The sequence below is a fragment of the Musca autumnalis genome, unplaced genomic scaffold, assembly GCF_047663935.1.
Source record: "Musca autumnalis isolate F117 unplaced genomic scaffold, ASM4766393v1 scaffold_5, whole genome shotgun sequence".
Taxonomy (NCBI): Eukaryota; Metazoa; Arthropoda; class Insecta; order Diptera; family Muscidae; genus Musca; species Musca autumnalis.
Genome location: NW_027412088.1, coordinates 71,174,038 through 71,190,931, shown reverse-complemented (window position 1 = coordinate 71,190,931; position 16,894 = coordinate 71,174,038). Strand labels below are relative to the sequence as shown.

The following is a 16,894-nucleotide window of genomic DNA, read 5'->3' as shown; positions in this document are numbered from 1 at the left end:
CCTAATCACTAAAGTTGTGTCTACAAAATCCATTGAGTTACCCAATAAGTGCTCAATTTATGGGAAAAATCGCTGCAAGGACAATCACCTGTTTTTAGGCTACCTCCAAAAGAACTTTTGTTTTCAAACAGCCATCAAATCTCATAACATCTATTGGATTCCCTACTGTCAACTAAAATATACACAATTTTGATCTTAAACTCAACTAAAAATATTTTTATTTTCCTTTTTCTTCCGCACTCCTATTTTTTTGAACAACAAATTTGAAGGCGATTTATAATGTTGGTGTAAACAGTAAATAATTTAAAACAGATTGCCACATTTCTGCTGATGAATTAACTGTTGGGATGTCAACAATGTTAAACAAATTCAAAATAAACCAAAATGGGTAAGTTTAACCATGTTTATTCGACCATTCCCGTGGTGTGAATGAGCACTCCTATCATTTTGAACACAGCTGTACATACATCGAGGCTTACACATTTACAGCCTTTTATGCGGTATGCGCACAGTTTTACTTACCCGTAATGTCTTGGCCATGTACATGAAGATGGTCCATTTACCCAAGGCACAAAAAACAAGGCAGCAGTGCAAATATTGCATAGCATGGCTAGCTGTTAAGTCGGGATTGCGTACTCATATTTTAAATATGCATGTCCATGCCGATGTCGAACAATTCTGTAAAATTTGTGGTTTGGTGTCGTCTTCGCTTGAGGCCAAAAAGCGTCACATACAAATTTAAACATAATCCCGAAAAACGGCACAAGTGTGATCACGCGAAAAGCTGATGACCGACATCTTGGAGCTTATAACAAAGCGTCTTGCAATGTCTGTTAGCTTGTGTTTCCTGTATAGTCATCCTCCCAAGGACTATCTGTACTGCTGTCGCATGAACAATAGAATGTCACTGATCTGGTAAGCGTGGACACAGTCGCTTCCACTGTTCTCTTTCGCTTGTCACTGGAGTAACGAATGGGACCTATGCTCTCAATTCGCAGTTTATTAAGGTTCTGTTCGTCTTTGAACATCCAAGTCAAACAGATCATTTGTGCAAATTGATTGATAAGATAGTTACGACAATTTCAATGTTTTGCTCTATAGGGCATTAAGCCATGGTAGAACAAATATAAGGTATTTGTTTGTAGCGTTACTGTCATCGGTATATGTAAACAAAACAATGAAATGTCTATAAATTATTGGAATTTATAAAACTAATATTTTCACATTTGATTGAATATTTTGGAAAACATGAATGAAAATTCGTTACATTTTCAACTTGAATGTTTCCACATCATTCCACTAAATGCATAATTTCTCGCAGAAAGTAAAATTCTTGCAAAAATGTTTGGGGTAGCTGAAAATTCATTGAAAAAGGAGAAGCTGTCTCCTACTTTTGTTTTTGAAATCAAAAAAGAACATGTTTTTAAGGGCTTTATGTTTTTCAAATTTAACAAAATACCACACATATTAACAAATATTCTACCGCCTCTATAAGCGGTGTTTTAGTGTGCGGCACGTCGCACTATGGGCGAAATTGAAATCTAGCGGGGAAAAAGTCTGAAACTGACCAAGAGCTACAAAAAATCATTAATGCAGTACTTTTCCAAACATACTGGTGAACCTAAAAATAACAATCAGTATTGCATTTAATGGTTATTAGCCGTTATAACGGTACATTTACTAGGAGTTTTTTTGCAAGTGATAAAATCGACTTTTTTTGATGACTTGTATATTGACAAGTAATATGGACAAATAAAAATAAATATGACCGTAATTTTTTTTCTTTCATTTCATTTATTTATATAACAATACAATGAGTGTCCCATCGCCATTAAGACATTATTGGGACAAGTCGGCAAATATTGACAGGCTTAGCATATTAATGAATAAATAAAAAAAAATATATAACATTGTTACAATGTTTCAGCAAACTTCATCATGAAAATTACGATTTGTCTAATTACATTAGAAGCATTTCCATATTATTCAGTAAAAATTCTTTTAATCTGTTTTTGAAAACTGAGATGGTTGCTGCATTTTTCACAGCAATAGGGAGATGATTGTACTCTGTGCAACCACTATGTTCTATTCTCTGTTTCGTTGTTTCCAACCGACACCTCTTAATGTGCAAGTTGGAGCTGTTACGAGTATTAACTCGAGATTGATTTACAGTGAAGGTTATATAGTGATAACCAATGTTATGTACTGCTTTAAACATGTATGTTAGCAGTTGCATCTTATATAATCCATATATTGGTAGGATTTGCTTACAGATATCTTTATACAAGGATATAGTTGCATGTAAACGAGGGAGATCATGAACAAATTTTAGTGCTCTATTTTGGACACGTTGAAGAGCTTTTAATTCCACACTTTTCTTATGGGCGTATATTATTGGAAGATAATTCAAATGGCTGTGGATCAATGCTTGGTATATTAACAATTTTGTACGATCAAACTTGTTTCGGAATTTATACAAAATACCAATTGCCGGTGATATTTTATTTTTTAAATTACGTATGTGTGATGTCCAAGCTAAATTACTTTGTAGTTGAATACCCAGATATTTCAGAGAAAAACATTCCTGTACTTCTCTACCACCAACCGATATTGCAAATCCTTCTTCATTACGACTAAAAGGTTTGAATCTCACAAGTTTCGTTTTTTCCCAGTTCAATACAAGTTTATTCTAACATATTCCATTATCAAATCCGCATCATGTTCCATTTGAGCTTTTAAGATCACATAATGTTTGTAGGGGTAAAATAGACTTATGTCGTCAGCATATATTACAAGCTTTCCACACAGCTTTAGGTTAGAGATATCATTTAGAAAAACCTTAAACAGCAAAGGCCCTAAAACGCTGCCCTGTGGTACACCATACTCTATTGTGTTTATTTTTTCAGATAGTTTGGAAGTAGTGTTTATTAAAAAAAAAGTAATAATTTGATGTTGTAAATATTCTGAAAAAAATCTTAAAACATTTATAGGAGATTTTTTCTACTTAGAGCATTTTGAGTAAAGTGCAACTTATGGGAAACAAACGGAAACACTACAGGACTTTTTTAATATTAAATTACATACTCCGAGGTATCTACTCCCAAAATTTCGTCTGCCTTTTTTTGCCTTTTTTTATGTTATCAGCAATTTTATGAACCCATTTTTACATGAAAATACGTAATGTAAAGTAGGACATTTGTATGGGGAATATACCAAAACGTGAACCTAAGTGAATAATGTTTGGTGTGTAGATGTTTTGTCTAATAAAAACCCGAAAACAAAATTAGCAGCCATTTCCGTTGGAAAATATTGCTAAAACCTTCTGAATTCTGGATATCGGGAGATACCCATATATAGGTATCTCCCGATATAAAAACGTTGATCTAAGTTGAACATTTTTGGTACGGAGTTTTTGTGTGTACTTAGAATCCAAAATACCAAAGTACAATCAATTTGATAGAAAAATATGAAGAATACATTCAAAATAACGAAAATCTCAGGGATAAACCAAAACGTGGACCTAAGACCTCCATCATTGGAATTAAGGTTATATACCCCCTGAAGATCCTAAATACAAAAGTACAGCAAAATTAACAGTGAAATGTGGTCCACATACCCAAAATACCTTATATGAGGACGTACCGTTACGAGGACGATATGCTTTAACGGTGAGCTATATTCGCCATACTCAATGTAATCATACCTATACACATAAGTAACATCTGTACCAAATAATAGCCGCTTACCTCAATTAGTATAGGAGTTATTAATTTTCCCCCGCTAGATTTGGATTTCGCCCACAGTGCGTCGTTCGGACTTGGAAGAGGTTACATTTAATTGATATGAAAAAATAGTTTTTTTTTCTGATGAATATATTTATCCCTAATGTATATATCTATATATATATGTCCCTAATATATATATATTAGGGCTATAACCAAAAAAATACCACCACATAGCCGTGTAGAGCATGGAAAGTTATTATGAAATACGGTGTCAATTTTTCCCTACCGCGAAAAAAGTTTCCGCACCAAATGCATTGAAGTTCTGCAATGCATTTTTTAATTTTAGCTGTTATGACAACATATTTGCTTTTAATTAAAATTTTTATTTTTTTGTAATCTAATTTAAAATCATTATCAAAGCGTTCTGGACCAATTTCTTCTCAAATCGCGCCATTTCGGACCACATTAGGATTTTTTGACACTATTGCAATTTTTGGTTTTTCTTTATAAACTCGCGAATTTTATGATTATATTTATTGTACCTACCGGACAAAAGAATATGGGGTCATTTGCAACGAAGTCGCGAAAGTTACAGGCTGTTTTTGTTGACTTTGCCTGTGAGAATCGTATTTGTTTTCTACAAAAATACAACACCAGTACCATGTGGGGAATTTTGTCCTCATAATGAAAACGCGTTTCTAAGATCGATTCGGTGAAAAAAGTTCCCGCATCGGCCGTGATTACTAAAACCCTTTTGATATTTTTTCTACTTAAAATTTTAAATTTGCTTTGTTTGAATAAATATTTATAGAAAAAAATACAATTCTCACAGGCAAAGTCAACAAAAACAGCCTGTAACTTTCGCGAATTAGTTGCAAATGACTCCATATTCTCTTGTCCGATAGGATAAAAAAATATAAACATAAAATTCACGAGTTTATAAAGAAAACCCAAAAATTGCAATAGTGTCAAAAAATCCTAATATGGTCCGAAATGGCGCGATTTTAGAACAAATTGGTCCAGAACGCTTTGATAATGATTTTAAATTAGATTACAAAAAAATAAAAATTTTAATGAAAAGCAAATATGTTGTTATGACAGATAAAATTAAAAAATGCATTACAGAACTTCAATGCATTTGGTGCGGAAACTTTTTTCGCGGTAGAGAAAAATTGACACCGTATTTCATAATATTTTTTCATGCTCTACACGGCTATGTGGTGGTATTTTTGATATTTGCAAAAAAGTGCAAAAAGTTATATCCCTAATATATATATATATAGGTTATACAAAAAAAATAATGTTTTTGAAAAATCATTATAGCCCTTAACAGGGTTGTCGAATATGACGATTTCTTGCCAAACGCGGCGATTTCTTGCCAAACGCGGTTTGTAGGCCATTGGAATACTTTGCGACCCTATGGAAATTCAGGTTTTAGGTTTCGTATGTTGTTTTAAAAAGTACTAAAACTTCCCTCAGTCTATTAAAATAACGGTTGCTTTCGTATCAGATTATCTTCCTCCAAATCTGGGCCATGTTTCTAAACCTTTTAACGGCAGACTTGTTCGCGGAAAAACCATTTTATTGAACAAAACATCTCATGGTTTTTATAAGAAATTTTGACGTTTTTCATAATTATTTTGAAAATGTTCCATCAGTATCCGAAGCACTCGATTGTATCCGTCGAGGTTGTCTGTATCATATTCTATCTTATTGTGAAGAAATATGACATAACTGCGCGACTCCAATTGATATTCTGAGATGTTTCAAATATCTGTCAATTTAAACTCTTTAAACTCGCGGAATTATTTATAGGATTTCTTTGGTGAAAAATTATTAGAAAGCCTTGCTTTATCGACTGAAAGAAAATTCGGCGTTAATATCTCAAAAATTCGCGAAAATTAAGTGACTGTTCTATCTTGATGACCAAAAATAAATGCCTATTCTTCATAGTACTATCGGAAAAATTACCAGAAAATCATTTGGCGAAGAACTAGAAACATAATTTTTTTTGTGTTTGATATGGAACATTATCGAGTTTAGATCCCTACAAAATTGAAAACGTAGATTCATTCGCTTCGGGATAAATAGGCTAACATTAATAGAAATTTAGGTGTTCTATTCTACTGACGTGTTTTATATACATATGTACATCAGACAATATCTTTATATTTCAAATTGTTATTTAAATTTTATTAAGAAAAACCTATATATGAAAAAAATGAATGAGTCGTAGCTGCTTTAATTTGCCCATTTTCCACCTTTCAGAGTTAATGAGAAATATTTCTTAGAAACATTACATTATTTCTATGTTGCACTAACCGATTTAGGTATTTAAGGCGTGTTTTAGTTAATGGGAATCATTTGTTTGTCGTTAAAAACTTCAAACAACTTTCAAGACTATCCACCTAAGTCGGGTTCATAGATTAGCTAGAATTCTTTTCTGAATATTTGTTTCTATTCTCTATAATTATCGATTTGTGTACATTGAAATTTTCTTCTAGATACCCCACATCTAAACTTTTAAATACTCATCTTAATGTACATAATCCGGAAAATAATGTCATCTGCGAACAGTGCGGCAAAAAGTTTCTATCGAAGCATAGTTTAAAACATCACATCCGTTTCTATCATTCGAATGCAGTGAGACCGGCAAAAATACCCGAACAATGTACCCATTGTGACAAATGGTATTCCAGCAAATTATCGCTGTACGCTCACATAAAGAACATGCACACCAATACTGGGGCCGAACATCGTTGTACGGTCTGTGGTTTTGTTTCGACCACATCGAAAGCCCTTAAGAAGCACATATACTACAATCATGATGTGGTGCGAAAGCATAAATGTAATTTATGTGAAAAAGCGTTTAAGCGGTTGAATGATATAAGGGTATGTCCTTTTATATTGTTTCCCTCTTCTTTTTTTGATATGCATATTCCGAACCATCTGTTTCAATGTTTTTGCAGGAGCATATGGCCACCCATACAGGTGAACCTCTGTACACTTGTGTCAATTGTGGCGCCACATTCAAATCCAAGGCAAATATGTTTCATCATCGTAGACGTTTCCACAAAGCTGAGTGGGCTGCTGATCGCACTAAGCCACCAAAAGAGAAATATTCACGCAATTAGAGGGAGATCTTAGTTTTATGTTACAGGATATGTTTTCACTTAATGAGAATTTTTTGTGTATAATAACAAATAACAATTTAAATGAAGTTTTATGTTTCAAACAATTTCCGACTTTTCTTCCTGCTGCTAAGATTTTGTTTTGTTGTTTTCATTTGCTAATTTCTCTGGGATTGAGTTGAGTTTTTGTTTGTTTTGTGAAATTTCAGATATCCTTCCGAAAAAAGTCTGAACATACATCGGGAATTACACAATCCCACAGACACAGCCGTTTGTGAGGTGTGCGGTAAACTTTTACTTACCCGCAATGCCTTGGCCATGCACATGAAGGCGGTCCATTTACCCAAGGCGCCGAGAACAAGGCAGCAGTGTAAATATTGCAAAGCATGGCTGGCTTCCAAGTCGGGCTTGCGTACTCATATTTTAAATATGCATGTCCATGCCGATGTCGAACATCGTTGTGACATTTGTGGTTTTGTATCGTCTTCGCGTGAGGCCAAAAAGCGTCACATACAATTTAAACATAATCCCGAAAAACGACACAAGTGTTCGGTGTGTGAAAAATCGTTTAAGGTGGCCATTCTATTGCGAGTAAGTTTTTTGTTTGTGGACATGGAAATTTCTAGATTTGATTTTGTTAAAATTTTCCTCTTTTTTTGTTTATTTTAAAGGAACACATGGCCACTCATACCGGTGTTGATCTGTACAAATGTTTGTATTGTGATGCCACATTTAAATCGAAGTCGAATCGTTCGACTCATTCGAAACGTGTACATCCGGTTGAATATGAAAATGCCATACAAAGGCGTCCCAAGCCTTGTGGCATAAAAAGTTTCGAAACGGCATCATCTTAAAGCGGTTTGACTTTGTTGTTGTGTTGAGTTGTTTTACTTTTCTTTTTTAATTTTAAGCAAAAAGTTTTTTATTAATAAAAAAATATCCAAAAAATTTAAAGTTTAAACATTTTTGGCTTCCAATTTTACAATGGACCGGCAAAGTAAAACGGTGAAGAGAGGATGAGTGAAAAAATTCGGGTTTATTGTTCATTGCACCGATCATGTTTTCTCTCAGACATTAAAAGACACGAACAAAATTTCCTTCCCTGAAAAAATATTAAATATTTGTATTGAAATTTCAGCACATTATTTCGAGAAGTAAATTTCCAGCAGAAATACCCCTTATAAACACCTTACTAAACCATTATTAGTGGTTAATGTTTAATAGCTCAACTAAGAAATTACTAATAACAACCACTTATTACCCGCGACAAGTCCTTGATAAAATAATGGGTTAGTAAGAGGTTTTGTAAGGGCTATGTTTGCTGGGTTCGTTAATGGATGTGGACATGGTAGACTATGTCCATTTTTATATTAGGCAATTTTCATTGCGGCAATTGTCAGTTACAAGGAGAGAGAGGTGAGGCCTATGGTAACCCTTTGCCCCTCAACACCCTCTCCACCCACAAACTGACAATTACCGCAAGGAAAATTACCAAATGTAAATATGGACTTAGTTCTACGCCCCTTTACCTCGGGAAGTAGAAGAAAAACTTCTTCACATTAATGAATTCTTACTTTACATTAATGAAATTTCTTCATTGATTTTGAATTAACGCAGAACTTCATTGAATAAATGAAAAAAAGTTTTATTAAAGTAAAATTAACGAATTTGTTCAATAATGCAATGAAACTTCTTCATTGATACATTGCCTCTTCTTCATGAATGCAATGACATATTTCCATTATTGTAATGTAACTTTTTCATTATTGCTATGAACCGGTTGCATTAATACTACGAAACAGTTACATTACATTAATGAAAGAGTTTTATTGCATTAATGAAAAAATTATTTGTATTAATGTACATATTCATTATTTGTAATATTCTGAGATACTCAATAAAACTTTTTCATTCACATATTTTTCTTAAGTTTCATTACCTCAATGAATTTATTTTCATTTTCACAATGAAACTAAAAATCATTAAATTTTTCGTAACGTTAGGTTTCATACCCTGAATGAAAAATTTCATTACATTAAAGAAATATTTCATAGCATCAATGAAAAATAATCAATGAATACTTCGAGGTTCTCTATAAAATGTCAGCAAAAAAAAAAAACGACCACCTTTTCGGATTTGTCACAACCACGCTGTTAAGCATGACTGATGTTCCATCATCTTTTTTTTTCAATAACGCCTTAACCGGTATCCACAATTTACTACTACCGGTTCCAATATCGCGGCACTTCTGATGTTCTAACCACTTTTTCCGCTTGTGCTCAGCGGACTAATCTGTTGACTTTCGGTGTTAGTTTTCTGACTCTGGGTTCAATAGGGTGTGTACGGCAAAACTCATCACGTAGCATAATTCCTACCACGAACTACCCTAAGATTCTAGGGGTCACATTCGACAGCATATTCACGTCGTACGTGCATGCCACAGATATCTTCGACAAGCTGAGATCAAAGTCATCAAGTCCCTAGCCGAGAGCACTTGGGGTACAGATGAAGCAACCTTGTTGTCCACATATCGCATAACGCGATAGGTCGATCAAGAAAATCGTGGATTTTCAAAAATAAAAAATTCTAATTTTTTAAAAATAAAAAATCGAGGATTATTTTTAAAGAAACCTTGGATATTTTTTAATATAAAAAATCGTGGATTTTTTTAAAATAAAAAATCGTGGATTTTTTAAAATAAAAAATCGTGGATTTTTTAAAATAAAAAATCGTGGATTTTTTTAAAATAAAAAATCGTGGATTTTTTTAAAATAAAAAATCGTGGATTTTTTTTAAAATAAAAAATCGTTGATTTTTAAAAAAAATATCGTGGATTAAAAAAACATGGATTTTTTAAAATAAAAAAATCGTGTTTTTTTAATAAAAAATCGTGGATTGTTTTTTAAGAAACCTTGGATTTTTTTAAATAAAAAATCGTGGATTTTTTAAAAATAAAAAAACCGTGGATTTTTTAAAAATATAAAATCGTGGATTTTTTAAAAATATAAAATCGTGAATTTTTAGAAATAAAAAATCGTGGATTTTTTAAAGGTAAAAAATCCTGGATTTTTTAAAAAATAAAAGATCGTGGATTTTTAAATATAAAAAATCGTGGATTTTTTTAAAAATAAAAAATCAAGTACTTTTTAAAAATAAAAAATCGTGGATTTTTTAAAAATAAAAAATCGTGGACTTTTTAAAAATAAAAAATCGTGGATTTTTTAAAAATAAAAAATCATGGATTTTTTAAAAATAAAAAATCGTGGATTTTTTAAAAATAAAAAATCGTGGATTTTTTAAAAATAAAAAATCGTGGATTTTTTAAAAATAAAAAATCGTGGATTTTTTAAAAATCAAAAATCGTGGACTTTTTAAATATAAAAAATCGTGGATTTTTAAAATAAAAAATCGTGGATTTTTTAAAATAAAAAATCGTGGATTTTTTAAAATAAAAAATCGTGAATTTTTTAAAATAAAAAATCGTGGATTTTTTAAAATAAAAAATCGTGGATTTTTTAAAATAAAAAATCGTGGATTTTTAAAATAAAAAACGTGAGGGTTTTTTAAATAAAAAATCGTGGATTTTTTAAAATAAAAAACGTGAGGGTTTTTTAAATAAAAAATCGTGGATTTTTTAAAATAAAAAACGTGAGGGTTTTTTAAATAAAAAATCGTGGATTTTTTAAAATAAAAAATCGTGGATTTTTTAAAAATAAAAAATCGTGGAATTTTTAAAAATAAAAAATTGTGGATTTTTTTATAATATAAAAAATCGTGGATTTTTTAAAATAAAAACTCGTGGATTTTTTTTAATAAAAAATCGTGAATTTTTTAAAAATAAAAAATCGTGGATTTTTTAAAAATAAAAAATTGTTGATTTTTTAAAAATAAAAAATTGTGGATTTTTTACAAATAAAAAATCGTGGATTTTTTACAAATAAAAAATCGTGGATTTTTTAAAAATAAAAAATCGTGGATTTTTTAAATAAAAAATCGTGGATTTTTTAAAATAAAAAATCGTGGATTTTTTAAAAATAAAAAATCGTGGAATTTTTAATAATAAAAAATCGTAGATTTTTTAAAAATAAAAAATCGTGGATTTTTTAAAAATAAAAAATCGTGGATTTTTTTAAAAATAAAAAATCGTGCATTTTTAAAAATAAAAAATTGTGGATTTTTTTAAAAATAAAAAATCGTGGATTTTTTAAAAATAAAAAATCATGGATTTTTTAAAAATAAAAAATCGTGGATTTTTTAAAAATAAAAAATCGTGCATTTTTTAAAAATAAATAATCGTGGATTTTTTAAAAATAAAAAATCGTGCATTTTTTAAAAATAAAATATCGTGGATTTTTTAAAAATAAAAAATCGTGGATTTTTTAAAAATAAAAAATCGTGGATTTTTTAAAATAAAAAATCGTGGATTTTTTAAAATAAAAAATCGTGGATTTTTTAAAAATAAAAAATCGTGGATTTTTAAAAATAAAAAACCTTTGATTTTTTTAAAAATAAAAAATCGTGGATTTTTTAAAAATAAAAAATCGTGGATTTTTTAAAAATAAAAAATCGTGGATTTTTTAAAAATAAAAAATCGTGGATTTTTTAAAAATATAAAATCGTGGATTTTTTAAAAATATAAAATCGTGGATTTTTTAAAAATATAAAATCGTGGATTTTTTAAAAATAAAAAATCTTGAATTTTAATTAAAAAATCGTGGATTTTTTAAAAATAAAGAAATCTTGAATTTTAATTAAAAAATCGTGGATTTTTTAAAATAAAAAATCGTGGATTTTTTTAAAATAAAAAATGGTGGATTATTTTTTTAAATAAAAAATCGTGGATTTTTTAAAAATATTAAATCGTGGATTTTTTAAAAATATAAAATCGTGGATTTTTTAAAAATATTAAATCGTGGATTTTTTAAAAATATAAAATCGTGGATTTTTTAAAAATAAAAAATCTTGAATTTTAATTAAAAAATCGTGGATTTTTTTAAAATAAAAAAACGTGAATTTTTTTAAAATAAAAAAATCTTGGATTTTTTTTAAATAAAAAATCGTGAATTTTTTAAAAATAAAAAATCGTGGGTTTTTAAAATTAAAAAATCGTGGATTTATTAAAATAAAAAATCGTGGATTTTTTAAAAATAAAAAATCTGGGATTTTTAAAAATAAAAAGATCGTGGATTTTTTAAAAATAAAAAATTGTGGATTTTTTAAAAATAAAAAAATCGTGGATTTTTTAAAAAATAAAAGATCGTGGATTTTTAAAAATAAAAAATCGTGGATTTTTAAAAATAAAAGATCGTGGATTTTTAAAAATAAAAAATCGTGGATTTTTAAAAATAAAAAATCGTGGATTTTTTAAAAATAAAAAAATTGTGGATTTTTTAAAAATAAAAGATCGTGGATTTTTTAAAAATAAAAGATCGTGGACTTTTTAAAAATAAAAGATCGTGGATTTTTTAAAAAATAAAAGATCGTGGATTTTGAAAAATAAAAAATCGTGGATTTGTTAAAAATAAAAAATCGTGGATTTGATGACAATAAAAATCGTGGATTTTTTTAAAATAGAAAATCGTGGATTTTTACTATAAAAAAAAATCGTGGATTTTTAAAAAAAAAATCGTGGATTTTTAAATAAAAAATCTTGTATTTTTTATAAAAAAATTAAATAAAAACTCTTGAATTTTTTAAATAAAAAATCTTGTATTTTTTATAAAAAATTAAATAAAAACTCTTGAATTTTTTAAATAAAAAATCTTGAATTTTTTAAATAAAAAATCGTGGATTTTTTTAAAATAAAAAATCGTGGATTATTTAATAAAAAATCGTGGATTATTTAATAAAAAATCTTAGATTTTTTTAAATAAAAAATCGTGGATTTTTTTTTTAATAAAAAATTATGGATTTTTTTAAATAAAAAAGTCGTGGATTTTTTAAATAATAAATAGTTGATTTAATATTTTTTTCTAATAATAAAAATAAAAAATCTTGGGTGACTAGGGTCAGGCTCTAAATTAAAAGTAATCGACAATTAATCGATTTATAAAGTATTGTTATCGACAACTTTTCTAAATATTAAAAATGTTATAGAAAACATTTCTATATAAAAATATTATTATAAACAACATTCCTATATATTGGGAAGATAAGTAAGCTCAAAAAATAAATAAATACAATTTGAAGTTAATAAAATTCTGTGTGTAAGGTGTGGCCCAAACTGAAATGTGATTCGGATTTTTTTTTCAACAAATTAATCGTTTTCATCAAACACTCCATCCATACAATTATATCAAAACAAAATATCAAATACCAATTTTTGTGTTTTTAGTCTTCTTCATGATCTCTCTCTCCTATTTCTATTGTGAGTATTCTGAAATTGAATTGCCCTCCTTTGTTGTGTTTCATTACAATTTCAGATTCTCATGTGAAAAATTATTAGCTAAACATCAAAAAGATCATCCGGCCAAAGAGTACATTTGTGAAACATGTGGCAAAGTTACACCCACCCTTGCCGTACTCAAACGACATGTGCGCAAGGTCCACGATCCAAAAGTACCTGCCCAGTGCACCTATTGCGGTAAATGGTACGTTACACGTTCCCTCATGTTACGGCATGTCCTTAATATGCATACCACGGCTGATAGTGAACATCGCTGTGATATTTGTGGTTTTGTATCATCGACACGTTCGGCCACAAGACAGCACAAACGTTTCAAACATAATCCCGAAAAGCGACACAAATGTACGATGTGTGAGAAGGCATTTAAAACGCCCACACTTTTGAAAGTAAGTCTCTGCAATTCATTCCCCAGAAAAAAAATGCTTCCCAATATTTTACCTAACAATTTGGCTTCTTACAGGAGCATCTGGCCACCCATACCGGTATTGATTTATATAAGTGTGCCTATTGTGATGCCACGTTTAAATCTAAATCGAATCGTTCGACACACTATAGGCGTCATCATCCGGTTGAATATAATGCCAATATGATAAGACGACCAAAACCTACAGCTATACCAAAATATGAGCAACAACAACAACAAGTAGCTTCATCGACCAATACAGATATCAACGCGCCCACTAATCTAAATTATGATACGACGTCACTGCAACCTCCTCCTCCGACCTCTGCTATGGGGAATGAACAGACTTCAAATCTTGTCTAAAAAAATTAATATTTTTAAACCAAATCTTGGGGGTTTTTTTGTTAAAAATAAAAATTATATTTCTAACCAAGGCAGTTTTGAAATTAACAATCACTTTTGCATGCACGATCATATTAAGAATTTCAATATTGAAATTGCGGAATTATTTTAGAATTGTATTTAATAAAATTATACATTTTCTCCGAAATACACACCACTCTTTTTCTTAAAGCTGTTGAGGGGGATGATCAACTATTTCAAAAGTTGTTATCAACATTTTTTTATTAAAAATTTTTAAACATAGAAAAGTTGCCGATAACAGCATTTCTACACAAAAAAGTTATCGATAACAACTTCTGTTATCGACAATTTTTTTATGTAAAAATTTCGTTTTCGGCAAATTTTCTATTTTTAAAATTTGTTATCGATTACTTTTTATGTAAAACAGTTGTTATCGACAAATCTTTTATGTAAGCAATTTGTTATCGACACATCTTTTATGTAAGCAGTTTGTTATCGACAATTTTTTATGTAAACAAGTTGTTATCGACAACTTTTTTATGCAAAAAAGTTCTAATTGAAATACTTGTAGCTATCGAAAACTTTTTTAGGAAAAAAAGTTGTTATCGACAACTTTTTATGAAAAAAAGTTGTTATCGACAACTTTTTTATTTCAGTTTTTATGGACAACCTTTTTATGTCAAAAATTTGTTATCGACAACTTTATGGGAAAAAGTTGTTATCGACACCTATTTTTGTAAAAAAGTTGTTATCGATTTTTTTATCTAAAAATTTGGTATTGATGAATTTTTTATGTAAAAAAAGTTGTTATCGACGACATTTTTATCTAAAAAGTTGATAGCGACAAAACATTTTTATGTAAAAAAGTTGTTATCGACAAACTTTTTTATGTAAAAAAGTTGTTATCGCCAACTTTTTTATGTAAAAAAGTTGTTATCGCCAACTTTTTTATGTAAAAAAGTTGTTATCGCCAACTTTTTTATGTAAAAAAGTTGTTATCGCCAACTTTTTTATGTAAAAAAGTTGTTATCGCCAACTTTTTTATGTTAAAAATTTGTTATCGACAGTTTTTTCATGCAAAAAAGTTGTTATCGACAACTTTCCCATACAAAAAAGTTGTTATCGATTTTTTTTTTAAAAATTTCGTATTGATGAATTTTTTAAGTAAAAAAAGTTGTTATCGACGACATTTTTATCTAAAAGTTGATAGCGACAAAACATTTTTATGTAAAAAAAGTTGTTATCGACAAACTTTTTTATGTAAAAAAGTTGTTATCGCCAACTTTTTTATGTAAAAAAGTTGTAATCGCCAACTTTTTTATGTAAAAAAGTTGTTATCGCCAACTTTTTTATGTAAAAAAGTTGTTATCGCCAACTTTTTTATGTAAAAAAGTTGTTATCGCCAACTTTTTTATGTAAAAAAGTTGTTATCGCCAACTTTTTTATGTAAAAAAGTTGTTATCGCCAACTTCTTTATGTTAAAAATTTGTTATCGACAGTTTTTCATGCAAAAAAGTTGTTATCGACAACTTTCCCATACAAAAAAGTTGTTATCGACAACTTTCCCATACAAAAAAGTTGTTATCGACAAACTTTTTTATGTAAAAAAGTTGTTATCAACAACTTTTTTATGTAAAAAAGTTGTTATCAACAACTTTTTTATGTAAAAAAGTTGTTATCGACAACTTTTTTATGTAAAAAAGTTGTTATCGACAACATTTTACGTAAAAAAGTTGTAATCGCCAACTTCTTGATGTAAAAAAGTTGTTATCGACAACTTTTTTATGTAAAACGTTGTTATAGACAACATTTATTTAAAAAAATTGTTATCGCCAACGTTTTAATGTAAAAAATTTTTTGTAGTCAACTTTTATAATTGAAAAGACAATTTTTTATGTAAAGATGTTGTTATCGACAATATTTTTATGTAAACAAGTTGTTATCGACAACATTTTTATGTAAAAAAGTTGTTATCAGCAACATATTTATGTAAAAAAGTTGTTATCGACAACTTTTTGATCTGAAAAAAAGCTGTTATCGACAACTTTTTGAGGTAGAAAAGTTGTTATTGGCCACTTTTTTTGTAAAAATACAACTTTTTTATGTAAAAAATATGTTTTCGGCAATATTTTTATGTAAAAAAGTTGTTATCGACAATACTTTTATGTAAAAGTTGTTATCGACAAAATTTTTATGTAAAAAAATTGTTTTCGCCAACTATTTTTTTTTGCTATCGCAACTTGTTGATATAAGAAGTTCTTATCGACAATTTTTTCTACAATAATGTTGTTATCGACAGTGTTTTTATGTAAAAAAGGTTGTTATCGACAGTGATTTTATGTAAAAAAGGTTGTTATCGACAACTTTTTGATTTAAAAAAGTTGTTATCAGCAGCATTTTTATGTAAAAAAGTTGTTATCGACAACTTTTGATCTGAAAAAAGTTGTTATCGACAACTTTTTGAGGTAAAAATTTGTTATCGGCAACTTTTTTTTTTTGTAAAAAGACAACTTTTTTATGTAAAAAATATGTTATCGACAATATATTTATGTAAAAAAATTTTTATCGACAATACTTTTATGTAAAAAGTTGTTATCGACAAAATTTTTATGTAAAAAAGTTGTTATCGACAACTTTTTGATTTAAAAAAATTGTTATCGCCAACTATAAAAAGTTCTTATCCAAAACATTTCCTGCAATAATGTAGTTATTGATATTTTTATGTAAAAAGGTGTTATCGACAGTATTTTTATGTAAAATAGTGCTTTTATAGGTGCATCCCTTTCAGGGATAAATCGAGAGTAGATCCTGTGAAAAATTATATGCCATAGTTTCGACTGTTTCCTTTTTTACGTGTCAGGATAAT

The 16,894-nt window shown here is 28.8% G+C and overlaps 1 protein-coding gene across 34 annotated transcripts in view; it reads left to right on the top strand.

Annotated features, from left to right (window-relative positions):
* LOC141387190 (uncharacterized) overlaps positions 1–16,894 on the top strand; it is a 225,527-nt gene that overhangs the window by 57,564 nt on the left and 151,069 nt on the right. For 2 of the 34 annotated variants that reach the window (XM_073956497.1, XM_073956492.1), the window contains exon 4: positions 6,695–6,945. The exons of 28 other annotated variants lie outside the window; for them this stretch is intronic. In XM_073956497.1, the coding sequence (XP_073812598.1) occupies positions 6,695–6,859 (165 nt within the window). In that variant the 3' untranslated portion in view covers positions 6,860–6,945. Of the gene's footprint in view, positions 1–6,229; positions 6,946–7,065; positions 7,448–7,527; positions 7,818–13,278; positions 13,649–13,722; positions 14,216–16,894 lie in introns of those variants that run through there. 4 more of the 34 variants (XM_073956461.1, XM_073956487.1, XM_073956493.1 and 1 more) reach the window with 4 other exon arrangements.